Consider the following 19,173-nt stretch of genomic DNA (forward strand, 5'->3'; position numbering starts at 1 on the left):
GAGGACAAACCCAAATGAGCCGAGTAGCACTTTTGCTCTTAGTCTTCGTGAAGTGCCATTGAGAGATCTCCGTTACAAATCTTATAAGTGATTTTCATGTCTACCGCAGATATTAAGGCCAAAAACACTCGAATTCAAAACATCGGAACACCCATGTATTAGTGGTATCGTCCAAAACTACGGAAACCTCCTAGCAAGTGAGTTTTAATAATGTATTAATATAATAATAATAAACCACAGACTTTCACCGGATTTTAATAAATGTTGTCACTGGTTTAATTTAAAATGTCAACATTTTGACCTCAGTTGAAAATCTGCTAATTTATTACTATTATTTTTAAGTTCTGTAAAATGTTCCCTGAAATCGACACCAATTGTGACATGACTTAAAATATCAGCTCATCATTCAAATATGTAATAGTTATAATGTGAGTAATGTGCCTTAAACAAACATAATCTTTTTCGAGAGATATTACATTTCATTATTCAATAGGAATAAGTGGTAGAAATATCAGCCAATCAGAATCGTTGAAAGAGAGACTACCCAGAGTTCCCCTTGGTTACCTGCTTGCTAATATTATGCTAACGACAGACGCAGTTTATAATAGTTTGTCTCTGTTTATAACTAAAGCTTAACTAACTAACGTTTTTTTTGTATTTTGTGAATGTTTTTGTTTTCTGAACGTCGCTCGTGGTTTCTCCCAGCAGGTAAAACATAACAGTTATAATGAGCTATACTGAGCTAGCCAGCATGTAGCATGAGATCGTCACTTTATAGCAAAAATGTCAGTAAGCTTGACCGAAATTATCCACTGATCCTAGCATTGTTATTATTATTATTATCGATATTATTATTATTATTATTTTATGTGTTGCTGTTGTTATTATTCCAAACTTCTATATCACGTTTCATGCAGGTTAGTCCAGTTCAAAGTGCTTCACAATTGACTGATGAACCAAGAATTGATGTGAACAAATAAAAATGCTGTTGATGTGGTTCCATAAAATCGAATTTAAAATCTATAACAACAATGACAACACTTATAAAAAATACAATAAATACGGGAAATAAAATTTCAATTTAAAACATAGAGGTAATAAAATATATATCTATTAACCATATTTAATCAAAGGCCAGGCTAAAGAAACTTCCAGCTACTCTCAGGTCCTCAGGTATATTATTATTATTATTATTATTTTTAATTATTGTTATTTTTATTATTATCCCCGATCACCCATTATCTATACTGCTTATCCTTTTTAGGGTGAGATTATCTATCTATCTATTTATCCATCTATTTAGCTGATGGTGTTGTCAACTTGACAAACTTAACCAACAACTAAACAAGCTTTACCTAATAACCACAGGGAGCCATCTAAGGCCAGTCTTTGTTGTCCACTTGTTTTTCAAATGGGAAATTACACTTTCAATATTATACTGTTTTTCTGCTGGCATAAGTTACCCACAAAATCAATGGCTGATGATAGAATTTTGTGCAACTCACAGACTAATACCTTCAGCACCACTAAGCTGTTACGAATCTAATATTGCTGCAGAAGCCTTTGCTCTTATTAATAGTACTACCACTACTTGGGCTAGAAATACATAATACCAACTATGATAATTACAAAGCAGCAAGTAGAAAGTGACTACTGAAATAATTTAGAGCTGCAGTCACAATTTATGACCACTAGAAGGCAGGCAAACATTTAGAATCACCAGCACCACTTGGTTAACACAGTTTTTATAGGTAAATTCACGTCCAACAAACATAGATCAACGTTATCACACAGCCATGGTTCTGTTCACTAGATCAATGTCACTTCAGACAATTTATACATCAGAAAGGTAGTCCCACAAACAGGGATGCAGTATAATGGTATTTACATATAGCATTGCATACAGATACAGATTTGAACACACCATTTTAGCGGAGTTTGAAATGGTTATTCATAATAAACTATACAAAATTAAATCTATATCATGTAGTAAAAAAAAATTGAAACGTTAATATCGCCCCATAAACGCAGCATGGGTTGTGTAATTTAGTAGCCTAATTCAGTAATATTCACTTGACCTTTCTTTTTCTCTTACCTTCCCAGTGATACACATTCAGCTCCATCCTGACGGAACACAGACGCTGCAGGATATGGTGGTGGTCAGCAAGCAAACACCACAGCCTCTACCTGGTAACACTCACACACACGTGTGTGTGTGTGTTGTAAAAGTAACACAACAATCACAGTTGTAGCTTCTACCAGGGCAAAGATGCTAGTGACTTTGCCCTTAATCTGAATCTGAATAATATCGTAATAAGTAGATTGCAATGTTTTACAGAAAAGAGAGTAGAAACGTTGTTATTGCCATGATTGCAACCAACCTTGTGTACTACCAAGTATCTGTGTGTACAAAAGGGCCCACATATGAATTGAAAGCCCACCGAAGCTAAAAGGTATGATAGGAAGAGTTGCTCAGGGTTTAATGCATCATCTCTGTAAATATTAGGTGAAATATTACACTGATATGAAGCTAAATTAACCTTCAGAGTAAACAGATCTAAATCACATAGTATTTCACACTTTGATAACACTTATTACTTTTACTAAAGTCAGTGTCTCCTCAGATGGTTGAGACATTATACAGAACATTTACCAACAAACATGGGACGTCATCATATTCTTTTAACACAATTCGTTTTTTACCGCTACAATGCCTGTAGGGGGCACCACCTCCTTGAGCTTTGAGTGTGAGGTGAATCTGCTGAGAGATTATGTTTTGCCGTGACAGTGGATAAATATACAGTATATACACACTGTGGTAATACAGTACACCCCCAGATATACAACTTCTATTTCTAGCACTGAAAAACACTGTATGTTGGCAAATTTCTGGCTCACAGCAAAGTTAAATTCTTTAAAAAGGTTGTGTGTTTGTTGAAGTCCAAATAAAGCTCTGCTGTCTTTCCATTTTCAACAAACCATATACACACACGCACACACACACACACACATATATATATAAATGCACTCCTCAGTGTTGTGCTCCAGTCAAGCTCAAGAAAATTTCTCCCCAAAGACAAACATCAGAGCCCCTGACTCATAGCGCTGTGTCAAGGAGAGAGAGAGAGAGAGAGAGAGAGAGAGCAAAGCATACTGTTGACATCAGGAGGCCAGTGATGTCATGCTGATGTCAATGCCTCTAATTGTAAATTGCACACATAGCCGCGCAGTTGGCTGTGGTCACATCTCAGTCAGAGAGGAGACTCTGAAGGGAACACTTTCTGTTGGAAAGCTTGGGGAGCAGATAGAGAATGGCTGTAACTGGGGATGAGACAGAAACAGGTACGTTTGCTATCATCTCTTTTCCTTACTAACTTATCTAAAAATCTTGTTTTATTATTTATTAAAACATTCTTAGATAGTTGAAATACCGAGTAGAGTCACTGGTTAGTATTGTGGGGGTAACGTCAGCTAAATGAGGAGTATTTGAATTTGAAAACAGCTATTTTGCGATTGGCTTTTCAGACATGACATATTTATTTATGTTTTTCAGTAAATTTCTCCCAAACCAGCATTAAAAAAAGCAACAGTTCCTCATGATAACATATTGAGCAGCCTCTGCTGAAATAAAGCAAAGGATCCGTTGATATATTACTTTCATTTTCCACTGTCAGCTAAAGCTGACAAGAAAATATTTCCACTGTCCTTTCTCGCTATTTCGCTATTTCTCTCTCTCTCTCTCTCTCTCTCTCTCTCTCTCTCTCACTCTCTCACTCTCTCCCTCTCTGTGAAATGCTTCAGCGCTGCCCACTCACAGCACATAGCAGCAGTGGCTGACGTCACTGCTTTTCCTGGAACAGGCCCCCCCAGCAACTACATGTAAATGTAAACCAGGGAATACGATGTGCGTTGACGTCAGTGGCTGTGCGCGCTGTGAGAACATGCAGCTCCTTTTTTGTGATTCCGACATGTCGCAGAATTAATCATTGGCGTGTTAGAATGTGAGGGGCAGTGAAGGGAAGGAGACGCAGATAAGAAGTGCACCATCACACACTTTCATATCACCATATTTTGTTGATTTAGTTTGGGAGAGGAGAACTGTGTGTGCTCACTTTATTCTTATTATCTGTATTTGTTCTAATTGTCTAGTCAACAAAGCCTCATTTGACACTTTAAGTTTCACAGCACAGAATCCTGGGATAAATAAAACTCGTAAATCTTGAACATCTTTATTGTATTTAAACGACAGTGAATCAGACTGACTTTAACTTGGACTCTAAGAAACATCCTCTTGATTTATGATCATATGAGCGAGAGGCTCTGGCTGAAAAATGGAAAACAAAACATCATACTGACAAGGTTAAGAGAAGGATTGTTTAGGCTATGTTAGTCTTATCTCGCACTAAATTGAAAATAATTGATGTACTGAATGACATGGAGCCACCAGCCCATAAATGTGTACTAAAACGAATAGTATCTGACTGATGAGTAAAAGAAGTTATCAGATATCTGGCCAGACACGTAATGAAAAATCTGCATTTCACAACAACAATATAATTGACGAGTATGTTATGCTTACAACATTAACCTAATTGCCAAATGATATTGGTGAGGTGAGTGTACTCTCATATTTCCCACACATCCTAATCTATTTGAATTGGACCAACACCAAGACACATAATTACCCTGCATGCCAGCATAGCAGAGCCAGTAGAGTAGTTTTCACCCATCTGTCTCTCTCTCTGTGTGTGTGTGTGTGTGTGTGTGCGTGCGTGCGTGCGTGCGTGCGTGCGTGTGTGGTCCAAAAACCAAAGTTTTCATAATATCTCTGCAAATAATATTAATAATAACAAAGTTACAAAGTGCTTCACAAAATACATGGCAACAAACAAACAAACAAATAAACCAAAAAACTAATGAGTAAAAATAAAAAGTATCTAAAGCTGATGTTGACCGGAAAATGATTCCCCATTAAATGATGTTATATGATAAGTGGTGTCATGAGGAAGTCTTGATGATGTCAGAAAATGACATCATTCAAAGTGTCTGCATCCCACAGGACTATAGACGCACGCAGCCGAAGGCTTTTATAGATTGTATGGCAGGAATGACGTCATCATGACATCACTGTGAAATCAGACAATGACATCCTACAGTAAGGTTGTGTTTCAAAATTTGCAACCAAAACGATTAGAGACACGATTTACAGCTTATAAATTAACCAATCATTTGTCATCACATGCTTTGACAGTCTGATGCTTTTCATTCTCTATTTGTGTTTAAATAAACAAAATAAAGTTATTTTACAAAGTGTTGTCAGGTAAGTTTTGCCCCCTAAAATTGTAATGTAATTTATTTTACAGCTGATGACTATAGTGATTTGCTGTTTACACAATTGATTGCGTTATAGAAGGATGCAACAGATGTTTCCAACAGCAACTTTCATCTTTTACTTAGTCATCAGTTTAGTTTGACTGTTGCAACCCAGATTAGTAAATCACTGGTTTGCACCTGGTTCAGTAGTTACATAGGAAGGACTCTACACACAATCTTTGTGATGGATTTACAGACCCAGTAACCCTGTCATCTGATGTGTGATGTGATGTTTCCCCCAGGCTCCACAGGTGACTTCACCGCCTGCCAGCTGCACAAACCCAGCTCCAGCCTCCCGTACGGGGGGGCAGGGGCCAGCGCTCATGGCTCCAAGAGATCAGGAGAGGACGTCGTAAAAAAGAGAGCGCTCCGCTTGATGAAGAACAGGTGAGGAGAAGTGTTCACACTTATGAGAAGTCAGCCATAGTGACATTAGCTGTTGATATTAGCTATATTAGATATATCGGCGTCAGTGAATATGGTGACTCATGAATAACGTGTCCCCCTTATGGATAAATTCCATCCACCCATTATCTATAGTGCTAATCCTTTTTTGAGGTTCTCAAGGGGTCAGCTGGAGCCAATTGCATATCGCACATTACAACATACAGACACAAACAACCATTCACTCCCACATGGCCACTTACTGTCAGTTTAGTGTCTCCAATTCAAATTAATTATAAAACATTACATGAAATTGCAGCATAGAATCATCATTTTGATCATTTTGGGAAATGCGCTTGTTTGTTTCTTGCTGAGAGCGAGATGAGATGGAAATGGAGGAGGAAGGAACAGCCAGCAGCTGATTAGCTTAACTTAGCATAAAGACTTCAAACAGGGAATCCATCTACTGGACAAGCGGCTCCAGCTCACTAAGGAAAACCTTGTATTTCATTTGTAAAGACCGTTTGTCTCAGATCTAAGATTTTTCCAAATCAGGGGCCATAAAGGGTCCATACAGAGGGGCCAATTATATGTCCAACATCTATGCACAATTCCTGATTCAGCAAGGTGCACATTCAAGTCATTCCCTGTTTACTGTTAGTGCTTTGGCTTTGAGCAAAGACCCACATCATTAAAAAAATGTAGAAAATTATTCCTCGTCCAAGTAGATTGTTTACTTCAAAAAAACTTAGAAAATCAAAACATATTTATTGTTAGTAAATGACTAGTTTATCAAAAAACTACTGACAGGACACGGTCCAATCACTGTGTTCATTTCCATGTGTTTCAATATAGTGATAACTCGCGCACTTACCTCTGGATCCGCCCCTGCATTGTCTCTGGTTTTATTGTCTCAGTTTACACAGTCCTTTCAAAAACACATTCAGAAGACCATCGCCAAAATATTCTGTGTTATTTTGTCAATGAAAGTCTCAAATGTTAATATCAGTATTGACTTAGACACCCTATGTAAGGGCCTAAATACCCTTCTTCCTCTCTCCTTTTCTGCTGTGTCTGCTGTGTAATACTCTAACACCATGTGGATGACAATAATTGCATGGTCCTGATAAGATCCACAACCTGTCATCATTCAGCTTCATGATTCTCTTCCATTCGCAGCCTCTAACTGCTAATTCTCCCGTTACCTGCCTATTATCTGCTCTGTAACATATGTTTGGAGTGTGAGTGAGTTTGCTGTCATGATCCACTGTTAGGACCTTGCAGACTTGTGTTTGCTGGAAACAATATTGTGTCACTGCTGCTGTTGCCCCCTACTTTTCTTTGTTTGCATGTTTTCCATCCTCCAACATGATAATTTAACTATGATCTTCACTACTAAATCATTGGCTTGTTTCTTTTTTGGCTTCATGACATCCTTTTTGTAAGTCTCGTAATGTGACGTCTTAAACCGACTCAAGGACAGAATGATTTCTCTGTTGTATCTTGGAGAAAAGCCCACGGTGTTGTGGCCTCCTTTTTTCATGGTTACTGTTGTTGTTGCTTCCAGGGAGGCCGCCCGGGAGTGTCGGCGAAAGAAGAAGGAATACGTCAAATGCCTCGAAAATCGCGTGGCCGTGCTGGAAAATCAAAACAAGACTCTGATTGAGGAGCTCCGAGCCTTGAAAGACATCTATCGACACAAAATCCAGTGAATCCTCAGAGCGGCGGAGGATCCTCGATTGCGTGGAGCTGTGTCGTCTGTTTCTGCGGGATGTCTTGAGGGACTCTGGTTTTGCTCATGTACAAACACTCACTTGAACATGCGCTCGCACAAACCTCTTCTTGTCTTTTGCTGTTAAATAGGTTTACATGATGATGTCAATGTCTCTGGCTCCGAATCGCCTCCGCGCCACAACCAGCAACAACAAGAACTTTGTTCCAGGTCAGGGTCATTGTCAGTGAGCTTATGTCCCTTTGCACAGGGAGGCTGTTGGAGTGAGCAGGAGGACAATGAGGGAATATATGGACCGCCTGCCTTACTGAGAGAAACTGAAGTCGCAGCACTGGTCTGTCACTAACACCTATGCTGTAAACCCCTCTACATTTTCCATTCCTTTAGGATCAGTTTTCAAATTTGGCTTTTTATGCTCTACTCTTTCAGCCGATCATTTTTGTGATGTGTATTTTTGCTACGACCAAATGTTCAAAGAGGATCTGATCGTCCCCTAGCTGTGTTTTCAGCCCATTTCAGACATCCTAATGCAAGCACAGGAGTCAACACCCACTGATCCACCATATTTAACAAAGAGACAATTCCAGCATCTCTTCAATGACTTTTCTGCTCCTAACCTGTGGCATTGGTATTTATTTAGGCAAGTTCACTTTGCATTTCTGTTATAGTTTGTACCAAAAAAAAGCATTTGTGTTAATACAAGTAAGAGTTTATTTAGTTTGTTTGTATTTGTGGAAACTGTATTAAGTGTTTGAATTCCCTTTTCTTCATGTCATTTCACCAGTCTACATTAATGTGACTCTTCTTTTTTTAAATGACATGTTTGATGCTGAAATCCTGCTTTTATCTTCAGCGTTGTTGTTTTATTTCTCCTCTGTAACACAACAGCAGTTGTCTTGTTATCTCAATGCCATATTTTAAAGTCTTAGGTATTTTTCAAAATGTGTTTGCCTCAATAAAGTTGTTGTTCATCTGTCTTGACCTTGATACTGTAAAACTTGTTCAGTGTTAACCAGGGACCAAACCCAGAGCTACATCACTAGTTTTTTTTATCCATTTGCTCTTAACTTGAGCTTGAGGAGGAAATGCTATCAAAGTAGTTAAACCTCAAATTTATCAACGTATTCACAAATCTCAATATAGCAAGAATTAACACCAAAGAAAGTGCACGAGATGTAATTTAAGTAAAAAAAAAAAAAAGGACCTTCTGTGAAACCTTATTCCTGTCCAGCCCCGAACAAAACACAGGCGTCTTCCACACTGACAGAGAAGAAACTGTGTGGAATGTAACGGTGAGGGGGAAAGGAAACACTGTCCATGGCCGTAGACAACCCAAAATGAAACATGGCATGGTGCGTGGAGAAGTCACAGATTGGTTTGAATGCAGTGTGTGAAAAGCTTCCAAATACAGATCTAGTTTTATCTTATTTTACTTTGCAAGACAAAAGAGAAAACATTGACAAAACAATAGAAGGACAAAAGCAGTGAATACAGGCCAGAATGACAAAGCAGAGAGAGAGAGAGACTGTTGTTCTCTATATATAAAAGCAAAACATTTTTTTTATACTGTAAATATACTGAATACATGTATATACATGTACAATCATAATTTATCAGAGAGCATAAGGAGGGACTCATGAAAATATAATATAATAACAAAGATAATCTTCAAATAATTGTATAATGATAATAATGATCATTATTATTAATATGACTGTTAGATGAGAACATGAAGAGGGATGTTCAAGAAAAACAAAAAAAACTGATAATCTTATAATTAAAATAATTGTATAATGATAATAATACAAATAATAATAATTACAATCAAATCCTATTATTACAACAACAATCTCATGACTATTACAAATAGTCTTGATAAATATAATGGGCAAAAAAATACAATAAGAAGAAGAAGAAGAAGAAGAAGAAGAGAAAAAATAATAAATCAAATAAATTGAGAGAAAAGGTTAGCAGAATTAAGATGAAACTCAGGGTCTCCGGACAGCTACGTCCAGAACTCAAAACGCAATGTGTTGAAAATTTGGTTTTGGAGAGGCCTTCTATCTGTTACATGCAGTGAAGCAGTAGTACCAGCAGGCTGCGCTACAGCACCACACCTGATCTTGTAGTACAACAACCTGTGCAACCATGCAGAGAGCACATCTCCTCTCATGCATCCTCCAGCCTGTTGGTCTGAGGCCTCAGTGTGAGTGTATTGTGTGGCACGTCAGGGGAACATCTGAGTGGATTAGGCTGCTCCTCAGGTCTGCACTTTGTTTGCCTTGACCTCTGATAATCCTGCTTAATGCTGCGGAGAGATTTAGACTGAGAGCAGCCATTTTACTGGGACACAGGCAGAGCAAAGCCCCTGATGGATTTGTCAGGCATCAGTCAAGATCATGTAATTAGCTCCACACACACACACACACACACACACACACACACACACACACACACACACACACACACACACACACACACACACACACACACACACACACACACACACACACACACACACACACACACACACACTGCTACAGCACATAGCATCAGTGATAACCCATCTATTAGAGTAAGAACAAAACTATACATATTCTTAGTTTATTGTTGTAATAATAACTGTAGATAAAGAAAATAATAATAATAATAATAATAATAATAGGTTGTTGATGGGCCTCATGAACCCTTTTTGAATCCTGGAGAGTTTTTTCTTCTAATCTATTGAAAACAGTTTTTCTTCTTGATTTATTATCCCCCCTGACAAACTGTTCTAACTGTCTATTTCTTCCACAGTTGTAAACACCCACTTGAACCGGAACCTGTTCCATCACAGACACAGCGCTGTGGGTTTGGAAGATGCGTTCATGTGCTGTGGGAATTATTACATTGGGGGAATTCTGAAATTTCGTTTTTGCAATTTGGACTTCTGCGAGTAATTCCGATATCTGTGTTGCGCATTGGATCAACATAGTATACCTTTCTGTGATCCTTAAGATGTTCTCCGTACCAGAAGACAGAATGGAGATATCATACTCAGAGGAGACATGGCACAGCTTTTAATGTTCTGTCTGCCAAAAGATAATATTCTGCTTGATTTTGATAATTTGTGACAGGTCACTTTGAAATGTGGGACACTTAAAAGCCTAAATCACCTTGATTTATGCATGACAAGCTCAATATTATAAATGTTTAAAAAGCATTATGAAAAAATGACACGCTGAAAAGCTAAATAAGAAAATTTATATTATTCATAGAAATGTCATTGATCCATATTAACATATAAAAGTCATATATTTTGTTTATAAAGAACGCTAGCCTAAATAAAGAAACTGTAAATTCACCAATAGCTGCACACAAGACAGACTCTTCTTGGCTTTTTGGAGCATCTCTGTCCTCGAGAGCAAACTGATTATGTGCCAGTTAACTAACCAGACAATCAGTTTAAACAGACAGGGACAGACTGTATTTACCATTAACTCCTGTCTGACAACTGCAAATCATCTGCTACATCTCTTTAGTTTATCTTTATTTATTACATCAAGAAGTCCCTAAATGTGTATTTCCGCCCATTTAGAGAATTTAAATGATGTTCCAGATTACACGATTACAAGCATGCTGTCCCACATTATCAATCATGTCTGATTAAGTGGAACAACTAAAACATGTTTTAAACATTTCTTCTTGAATACATCACAAACATAATTTGATAACATTTAGGAACATTGCCTTGTTTATGACAGATTTATATCCTTGACATTTGAGAATCCTGTCATTGACCTTGTAATTTAATTCCAAGACCCTTTCTGTGACACTACCCCCATGAAGTCATGAGATTTCAGTCACATGATAACCATGCTAACCTTTAGAACAAGTTATGTTAACTAGATTTTGTTGGAACAGGAAATAAACAGACTGAAGCTTAGGTGTCCCACATGAACCAATGTCCAAGATTACCTGAATCCACCCTACGCTGTCTTTTTCTTTCAGTATAGTAAAGTGTGTATAAGAAAGAAGGAAATGCAGGAATACAGAGTCACTAGCAGAGGGTAAAAATGAAGTAGATACAATATGTGTTATACCTCCTCACTGTGCTTATACAATGCATAAGCAATATATTGATGTGTATGATGGAATTTGGTTATATCGCTTTTGATGAAAATCACATTTTGATAATTATTGATATCCTTTTGTTTTGTTGCCTGGTCCAGAAGGTCCAGAAGTTTTAAATAAAACTGTGGCAAATTTCTTTTATTGTCTTTTATTCTCTCAAAACATATTTTAACTGAACCAGATGGTGAGGAGCACCTGCTCTGTGGAGAGGAGGGAACCAGGCAGTGACAGAGAGGAGGATGAGAGTAAACTATAATCCATCATGGACAAGCGCTCTCATCCGCTCTCTACTGAACTGAGGCAGCTCAGGAGCACCTTTATGCCATCAGCCATCTGACTGAACAACACCACAGCTCCCACAGGCTAAGACTGAAATCCATAATCTTGCTGTACATATTGTATATTGTAAAGAATTTGGTTAAACTGCACAATTACGAAACTTTTATTTTTCTATTGCAAATAGCCCATTGATCTACGATCACGATCAATGATCAGAATTCACGATCATAATCCACAATCACGATTCACAATCCCGATCCAAAATCATGACCCACAATCCCGTTCCCACAAGCCATGTTCTCAATACAAAATCACAATCTACAATCACAATCCACAAGCCACGATCATGATCCAAAATGGTAATCTACGATCCCAATCATGATCCAAAATAACGATCCACTATCACAATCCAAAATCATGGCCCACAATCATGATCCAAAATCCCGATCAAAACCATAATCCACGATCACGATCCAAAATCATGATCCAAAATCACGTGAATTCTGAAATTCCAAAATCTTCTGAATTCTGAAATTCCAAAATCACGATCCCCAATCATGATCCCAAACCATGATCCACGATCCACAATCCAAGATTCCTCCACGGAGGATAAATAAAGGTACATCTCATCTTATTTGATCTAACTTTAGTTTTCATTCGGGCTTTAGTTGGTCAAATCAAATGCTAGTTTTTTTTTTAACAGTGCGAAACCATTTGTCAACTATTTGCGAAAGCCCGACGTTACGTGTTGGCCCTGAACGCAGCAGGGCAGCGGATGTAGCAGCAGTCTTTCCCAGCAGAAACCAACCATGTAGCTGAGGAGAAGGTTTCTGCCGCTGACTCTGAAACAACATGTCCTCTCATCCTCCTGTGTCTCTGTGAGCTCGCCCACAGCCACCATGTGTCTGTGAGGGGGAAACCGGGAGCCGAGCACCGGAGCTACACGGCGGGGGAGTCGACACACAGACCGAAGCCTTGATACCTGCCCTCGCCTGGAGATTTGGAAGGGGACGCTCGGGTGGGCTCCTCCACTTATTAGCCGAAGCCTGACGTTTTATCTCCCCGTGTGTGTTTTTTAAAAATAATGACTCCATCTTGGAGCACGGAGCTGGGCATGTAACGCTCGCGGACACCGGGCACAGGGGTGGGGGGGGACAGCAGCTCGTCGTTCGCACCAGCTCCGTGTGTTACCGCGTTACCGCCCCGTTTTTTACGCTCTTGATAGCGGCGCTAGCGGCGCAGCCACCCCGGGGGCTTGAAGACAACACTGCCGGGCGAGGAGGAGCACAGCCGCCGCTGCCGCCGCCATGGGGAACACCACCTCCTGCTGCGTGTCGTCCAGCCCCAAACACCGGAGGAACAACCACTCCAGGCTGGAGACGTACCGGCCGGAGCCCGAGCTGAGCCGCGAGGACACGGGCTGCAACCTCCAGCACATCAGCGACCGGGAGAACATCGATGGTAGGAGCCGGGGCATTTAACTCACATCCCCATTATCACCATCACCATCATCATTGTTATTAGCTGTGTGAGATCCCTCTGCAGTATTAACACATCATGAGAACTTGCAACAGCTGTGCAGAAGGACCCACCCATCCATGATCATTACACCAACAGTAACCACAGTGCTGCTGTTTGCTTCCGCTTTTTATGATGCATGTTGCAGATCAGCTGGTTTCTAGGCTGTCGAAAGTACAGGGGTTCCCTAATCCAACTCCCCTGCCATTTACTGCAGCTCTGATCTGAGAACGGAAGGTGGGTTTGACCGTTTTCAGATTCACTGCCGCCTTCCTCCGAGCGGATGATAACAACAAGCGTCCAGGTCGGTGCTGCCCTGAGCCCAACCTGGGGAATTGTGTGATCTACTTTGTTTGGCTTGTTTGTTGCAAAATAAAGGGAATCTCTGTCTAAGATCAGATAAGATAGTCCTTTATCAGTCCTACGATGGGGGGGGGGATTCGCAGTGTTGAAGCAGCATAAAGGGAAAAGTGAAGGAATGGTCTGATCACTCAAAGCACGTCACACTACAGCTTTGCATCTATGTGCAGCTTTCTTCATAGTACATCACTCATACACTGATGGCAGCTGTCAGGGGCAAGTTTGGGTTCAGTCTCCTCCCCAAGGGGAAGACCGGGATCGACCCTCTGACCTGGTTAGTGGACGACCCGCTTGACCTCCTGCAGCCGTGCACGAGATAATTTTCTCTAATCAACCCGTTTTTTTTTGGTAAGATACAGCAATATCTTTTTTTGTTGGCATGTTCAATCTTAATCAAGTCTGTGCTCATGGTAGAAATACGTCAGGCACATGATTCGTTGGTGCCCGTCTCTCTGTGATAGGATTAAACTTGTGTAACAACATGTTCATTTCTGGCAGGTGGATTTGTGACCTTTGGACAGAACCAGGCGTCGGGCCAAAACTCTGTAATCGAAGAAGTCCTGAGAACAAACAAGTGTTTACATTCAGGATAGGAAGGGACCGTAAAAGATCGGATGTATAATGTCAACAAAATATAAACAGTATTGGACATATGATATTGGAGTTGCACAGATAGAAAATGATTATTGCACAGTTGAATTAGTTGCAAACCTTGAATGAGATAGATATAGGGTGCATGCAGTCTACAGGGAGCAGTGCTGGTTGTACAGTGTGACAGCAGCAGGAAGGCAGGACCTGTGATACCTCTCCTCCGGCAAACCACTCCAAAGAAGATGGTTGATGCCGCAACGGAGTCATAAAAGGTCTTCAGGAGCGCCCCCTGTACTCCAGTGACCTCAGTCTCCTCAGTAGATACAGTCTGCTCTGGCCCTTCTTGTCAAGTGCAGTGGCATGATCAGTCCAGTCCAGTTTATTGTTCAGGTGAACCCCCAGGTACTTATAAGAAGTCACTAACCCTCTCTCCGTTCCCTGGATGTTCACCGGTGTCGAAGCTTCACAGTGGCTGGGTCAAATCCACCACCACTCTAGGGTGTTGCCGTTATTTTGTAGTCCAGCAGAAGAAGTTTGAGTGAGTCTGACGTAACTCGATGGCTTGACCTTAAGATTGCGTCACCTCCGCTGTGTGTTGGTGTGTGTGAAAGGTTGGGGCAGCTTATTGAAGGGTGAGTGTAAGTTTGGGTTCCAGTGGGAGGTGATGTGATAATGATGGGTAGTGTTTATGACAGGGTGTCCACTCACTTCCCTCGAAAGAACGAAATAAGAAATGACCGGCAACACATTGTAACCCTCACTCACGCCAGCACCCTCACGTTGTGACATTTGCTTTACAAGTTTGTATTTGCCTGAGAAGAAAAAAACGAGGAATTCATTTGTGAAACTGATTTTAGCTCATTAGATGCAATCACCAGTGTTTCACAATAGATGCTGTGATCTGTTGTGCATCATTGACCAGGAAAAAATTATAAATTCCAGTGATTAGTGAGGAAATGGGAAGTAGAGGAAGATGGAAGATTATCATCCCAGCATGCCACCACTAACAGGAAATTACCAGCAGCCTGAGAAAATGTGCAGCTTTGGAGAACATGACACATGACAGGAACTAGTCCCGATGCTAGTTGTTGGGGCAAACCCAATTCAGGCCCCGGCACGTCACCCGGGCTTGGCATCGCATCGTCTCAGCGCTCAAAATGAGTCAGGATCATGGCTTTCGCCGCACAGTGCAGAGCGCAAGTTGATACAAATAGCTCCAACCGCCCCTCGCAGGGGCGCCATGATGTCGGCCAAAAACAGGTCAAAATGCCATTTGGACTTATGTCTGTCTCACTTTTCTCTGGCGTGGCAGCTTTCCTCCCACAGCTATATTGCTCAGTGTAAATGATGTGCTCCAAAAAGGGCCAGCCAACCTCGCTGTACTCCTCCCTCTGAGGATTGGGCTCCCTGGAGTGAGTAATCAGGGAAAGCCCTCAGGGTCTGAGCTGTGTCTTGTTCAGCCACTTCGTAATTGATGGAGTAGGCATTGAATGAGTCCAATGTGGGTTGGCCAGTGTGCTGCTTAAGGACGAGCTGGACATCTCGTACCCATTTTCTGACACTTATTTTGATGTGGTTCGTGGGTAGCACCCGGCTAAGCAAAGTATCCCAGATCCTCCTTGCTCCTGCTCCTCTTGGGGTACGGGGTAAACTGTATGATCCCTCCCTGCATGTTTAGGGGCCACACCGGGCTGGTCTCCTAGTTGGAAGTGCCAGGAATACTTCCACAGGGAGGTGTCCAGAAAGAATCCTACCAAGGTCTCTGAGCCACCTTAACAAGCTCCTCTCGGTGTGAAGAAGCAGCAGTTATCCCAGACACCTTACACAACTTAAGGAAACTTAGGTTTGGTTTCTTGTATCGACAATTTCATTTTTACTCTGGATAATCTACTGAAGTTATCTGGAGGGGCTGTTTGTGAGATTGTGAATGTTCGAGTCAGTTGCTGTGGACATGAGAGTTTTTCCTGCCAGCCCCCTAATAAGTCCGGATAATGTCAGAGTGAGCCCACGTGAGAATACAGCAGGATGATGTCCAGAGATTCACCGCTAGCAAGTGGGTGAATTGATGACATTTCTAACACGAATGTGAGACTGTAAAACAATTCCACTTCCAGATCGGTTTGAAGCTGCTCATGCCAGAGGGATGCAGTGCTCATTGCAGGTTTAAAATGAATCCTAAATCATATGGGGAAGAAAGAATGTTAACTGCATCATATTTATAGTTTTGTGAATGTACGGCCTGTTACTGTACATCACTTTGAGAATTATTCTTTTGCCGTCTTGTGAATGGACGAGAGTTCAAAAACACCAACAAGTCCAAACACAAAGCTTTGGATTGTGTCTTACAACGAATGTAACAATGGAAGGAAAGGGAGAGCAAGAACAGGCTTCAAGCTGTTTTTTAGTGTTTATCCTACGTAGCTGTTTACGCAAGTCTTAAGGTGTTCACCCTTTGACCCTGTCCCTGGACGCCGAATGGCATTCCACAGCCATATCCTGCGGAGTAACACGGCTCGGTCCAAGCAAACAAGTTGCACATTGTGAAGGTCATCACACCCAAGTTTGGCCATAGCAAAGAGCTGGTGAAAACTCAAGTACAGTGTGAACAGTAAATAAGGAGCTTTGATATGTTTCTTATGTTTGGTTCTTTTAGAGATAGTCACCATGGTGGTCATGTAGCTTTTGTGTTTATTTATTTGATTTGGTTCAACCTGAACAAACTGCATGGTCTTATTTACATTATGGTGCATGAATGCTGGTGCTTGTCTTGTGCGTTTACATGTGGACACGTTGACCATGTGATCATAAAGCCTCGAGAACTGCTGACAGTGATGATGACATATGTGCACACAAAACATACGTACACACAAACACACACACACACAGTTCATTGAACAGCTTTCCTCTGAGCTGTCTTTCAAGTGGCGCCGTTCACAAATCAGCAGCATAATCTGATTTGCCGGAGCAATTCCTCGCTCTCTCTATACATTTCCCCAGTGTTCCTATGCATCACTCAGTGATAGAGGCTGGAGATTCATGCCTCTTCTGACAGCTAATTTGTCTGTATTTATGCCTGTTTGTGTTCGGCCTGTCACGTTATGTAGGTTGTACTTCACAGCATGTATGAGCAGGCCAGTACAGGAGCACGTGTCTCTCCGGCACATCAAGGTGAAGCCCATCACTCGCTCCAGACTGCGATAAAGACATGTCAAATGCTGAAGGGTAGTTAAGTTTTATGGTTGCTATCACAAAGGTTAAGTAATTGATTGCAGAGAGGAGGAAATGATTCGTGAAATACTCGTGCTCTCTCCGGTGGTTTGTGTGGTCATTGAGCAGATTCCCCCGGCAAGATGCTTTCCAGTCTAAATGCATTCAATATAAATGATGCATATGTAGTTACATAAAACAAAGTCTCTAAATGGTGGCTTTTGAGGTGGTGGATGTTGTCTGCAGGGATGTGGGTATAAAGGTTTTTTATCAGTATGGCTTCTCACTGGAGCTGTCAGGATATCAGATTTAGGGTGATCTTGTGTTTTATTTTAATCTCTTTCTTAATCTCTCTTAATTATGCTCAAAAAACAAATTTTCCCATTACTGTTTTAAATTACCATTATAATTAATAGTGACATTGAATTAAATTAAATTTGCATCTTCCTCATACAACACTTGTGACTCAACATGAGCACACACACGCACTCTAACTGCGCTGCTTGTGTGTATGTCCCCAGCTGATACAGAAATGCGGCAGAGGAAATCATAGACAGAACGTGTGAGTTTCTAAGTCTGCTTGATTTTCATTTGTAGAAAAGATTTTCGGCTCGTAACTCTAGGCAGATGGACAGTCAACGGGAGAGAGTGGGAGCGCTGCGAGCCACTCACAGATGTTTCTGTGTTTCTCCGCTCTCGCTAAGATAGAAAGAGAATTTTGTGCGATCCCGTGTTTTGGTGGCATAGCTTTGACGAGAGGGCTAATGGGAGGTGGTGTGATGTATCGGTTGCATTTCTTCAAAATATGATGTTTTTCTGGCTTTTCCAGGATAACCGACCCGAGCTCAAACATGATATCAATAACTCATGTTTTGAATAATTAGATATTATTCAATCGCGGGCCACCCATACCTCTCACAACAAATAATGTCTCTTAACCCTTCTCTAAAACATTTCAAATAGCTCTGCATGTGCTTGAATCAATCACATGTATATAATGAAAGAAAGATGTGGGAAAATAATTTCCACAGTTCTTGATCATCAACACATTTTCACTGGAGCAGCTTGCCAAGTCTTTGCCATTTTTAATCAAAATTTTGACTCAAGGTTAACAGCCTTATCTGATCTAATTTGGAGAATAAAAGGCTGCCTGAAATCCTATCTGGCAGTAGAGGACATAGAGGATGTTTAAAATAATAGAAGAGTAACATTAGAGGACAAGATCATCAGAGATTACTGTACATATTAACATTTACATGTACAGTATCTGATCTAACTCAATAAATTAGGTTCAGTGCCGCTGCAGCTCTCAGAAGAAAGAGGGACATTTTCTTTGCCATTCCCTCATGGTCGAAACAGCGGAGCTATTTTTAGCCTAATTTGATCAGAGAGCGATCGGAGACCATTTTTGCACAACGGCTCTAAGTAAAGGTGAAGTCACACAAATAGGAGGAAAGGGAAAGGGACATGGAAGACAGCACAGATGGCTCCCTCACTCTGTTTGGGTTTTACTTAACATAGACATCTGTAAATGAGCAGTGGCTCCAGGCCCAGCATTTGTCTCAGTCTCATCAGTGTTAAAGTTAGTTATTTCTGGTGCACACACACACACACAC

At 40.8% G+C, this 19,173-nt stretch overlaps 2 protein-coding genes across 7 annotated transcripts in view; both read left to right on the forward strand.

The window, feature by feature from the left end:
• The first annotated feature begins 10 nt into the window (after window positions 1-10).
• LOC118098566 (cAMP-responsive element modulator) lies at window positions 11-8,466 on the forward strand. 3 transcript variants are annotated; one of them, XM_035142534.2, is made up of 4 exons: window positions 11-197; window positions 2,104-2,190; window positions 5,616-5,760; window positions 7,325-8,466. In XM_035142534.2, coding segments are annotated over exons 1-4 (378 nt in total). In that variant the 5' UTR covers window positions 11-196; the 3' UTR covers window positions 7,470-8,466. The 3 variants fall into 3 exon arrangements, with proteins under 3 accessions (XP_034998425.1, XP_034998424.1, XP_034998426.1); XM_035142533.1 differs by lacking the exon at window positions 11-197 and adding an exon at window positions 540-708; XM_035142535.1 differs by lacking the exons at window positions 11-197; window positions 2,104-2,190 and adding an exon at window positions 3,211-3,342.
• Window positions 8,467-12,636: 4,170 nt separating this feature from the next.
• ccny (cyclin Y) overlaps window positions 12,637-19,173 on the forward strand; it is a 42,920-nt gene continuing 36,383 nt past the window's right edge. For all 4 annotated transcript variants that reach the window (XM_035142392.2, XM_035142394.2, XM_035142393.2 and 1 more), the window contains exon 1: window positions 12,637-13,342. In XM_035142392.2, coding sequence (XP_034998283.1) covers window positions 13,189-13,342 — 154 coding nt within the window. In that variant the 5' untranslated portion in view covers window positions 12,637-13,188. The remainder of the gene's footprint in view (window positions 13,343-19,173) is intronic.

The sequence above is a fragment of the Hippoglossus stenolepis genome, chromosome 19 (assembly GCF_022539355.2).
Source record: "Hippoglossus stenolepis isolate QCI-W04-F060 chromosome 19, HSTE1.2, whole genome shotgun sequence".
In the NCBI taxonomy this organism is placed as follows: Eukaryota; Metazoa; Chordata; class Actinopteri; order Pleuronectiformes; family Pleuronectidae; genus Hippoglossus; species Hippoglossus stenolepis.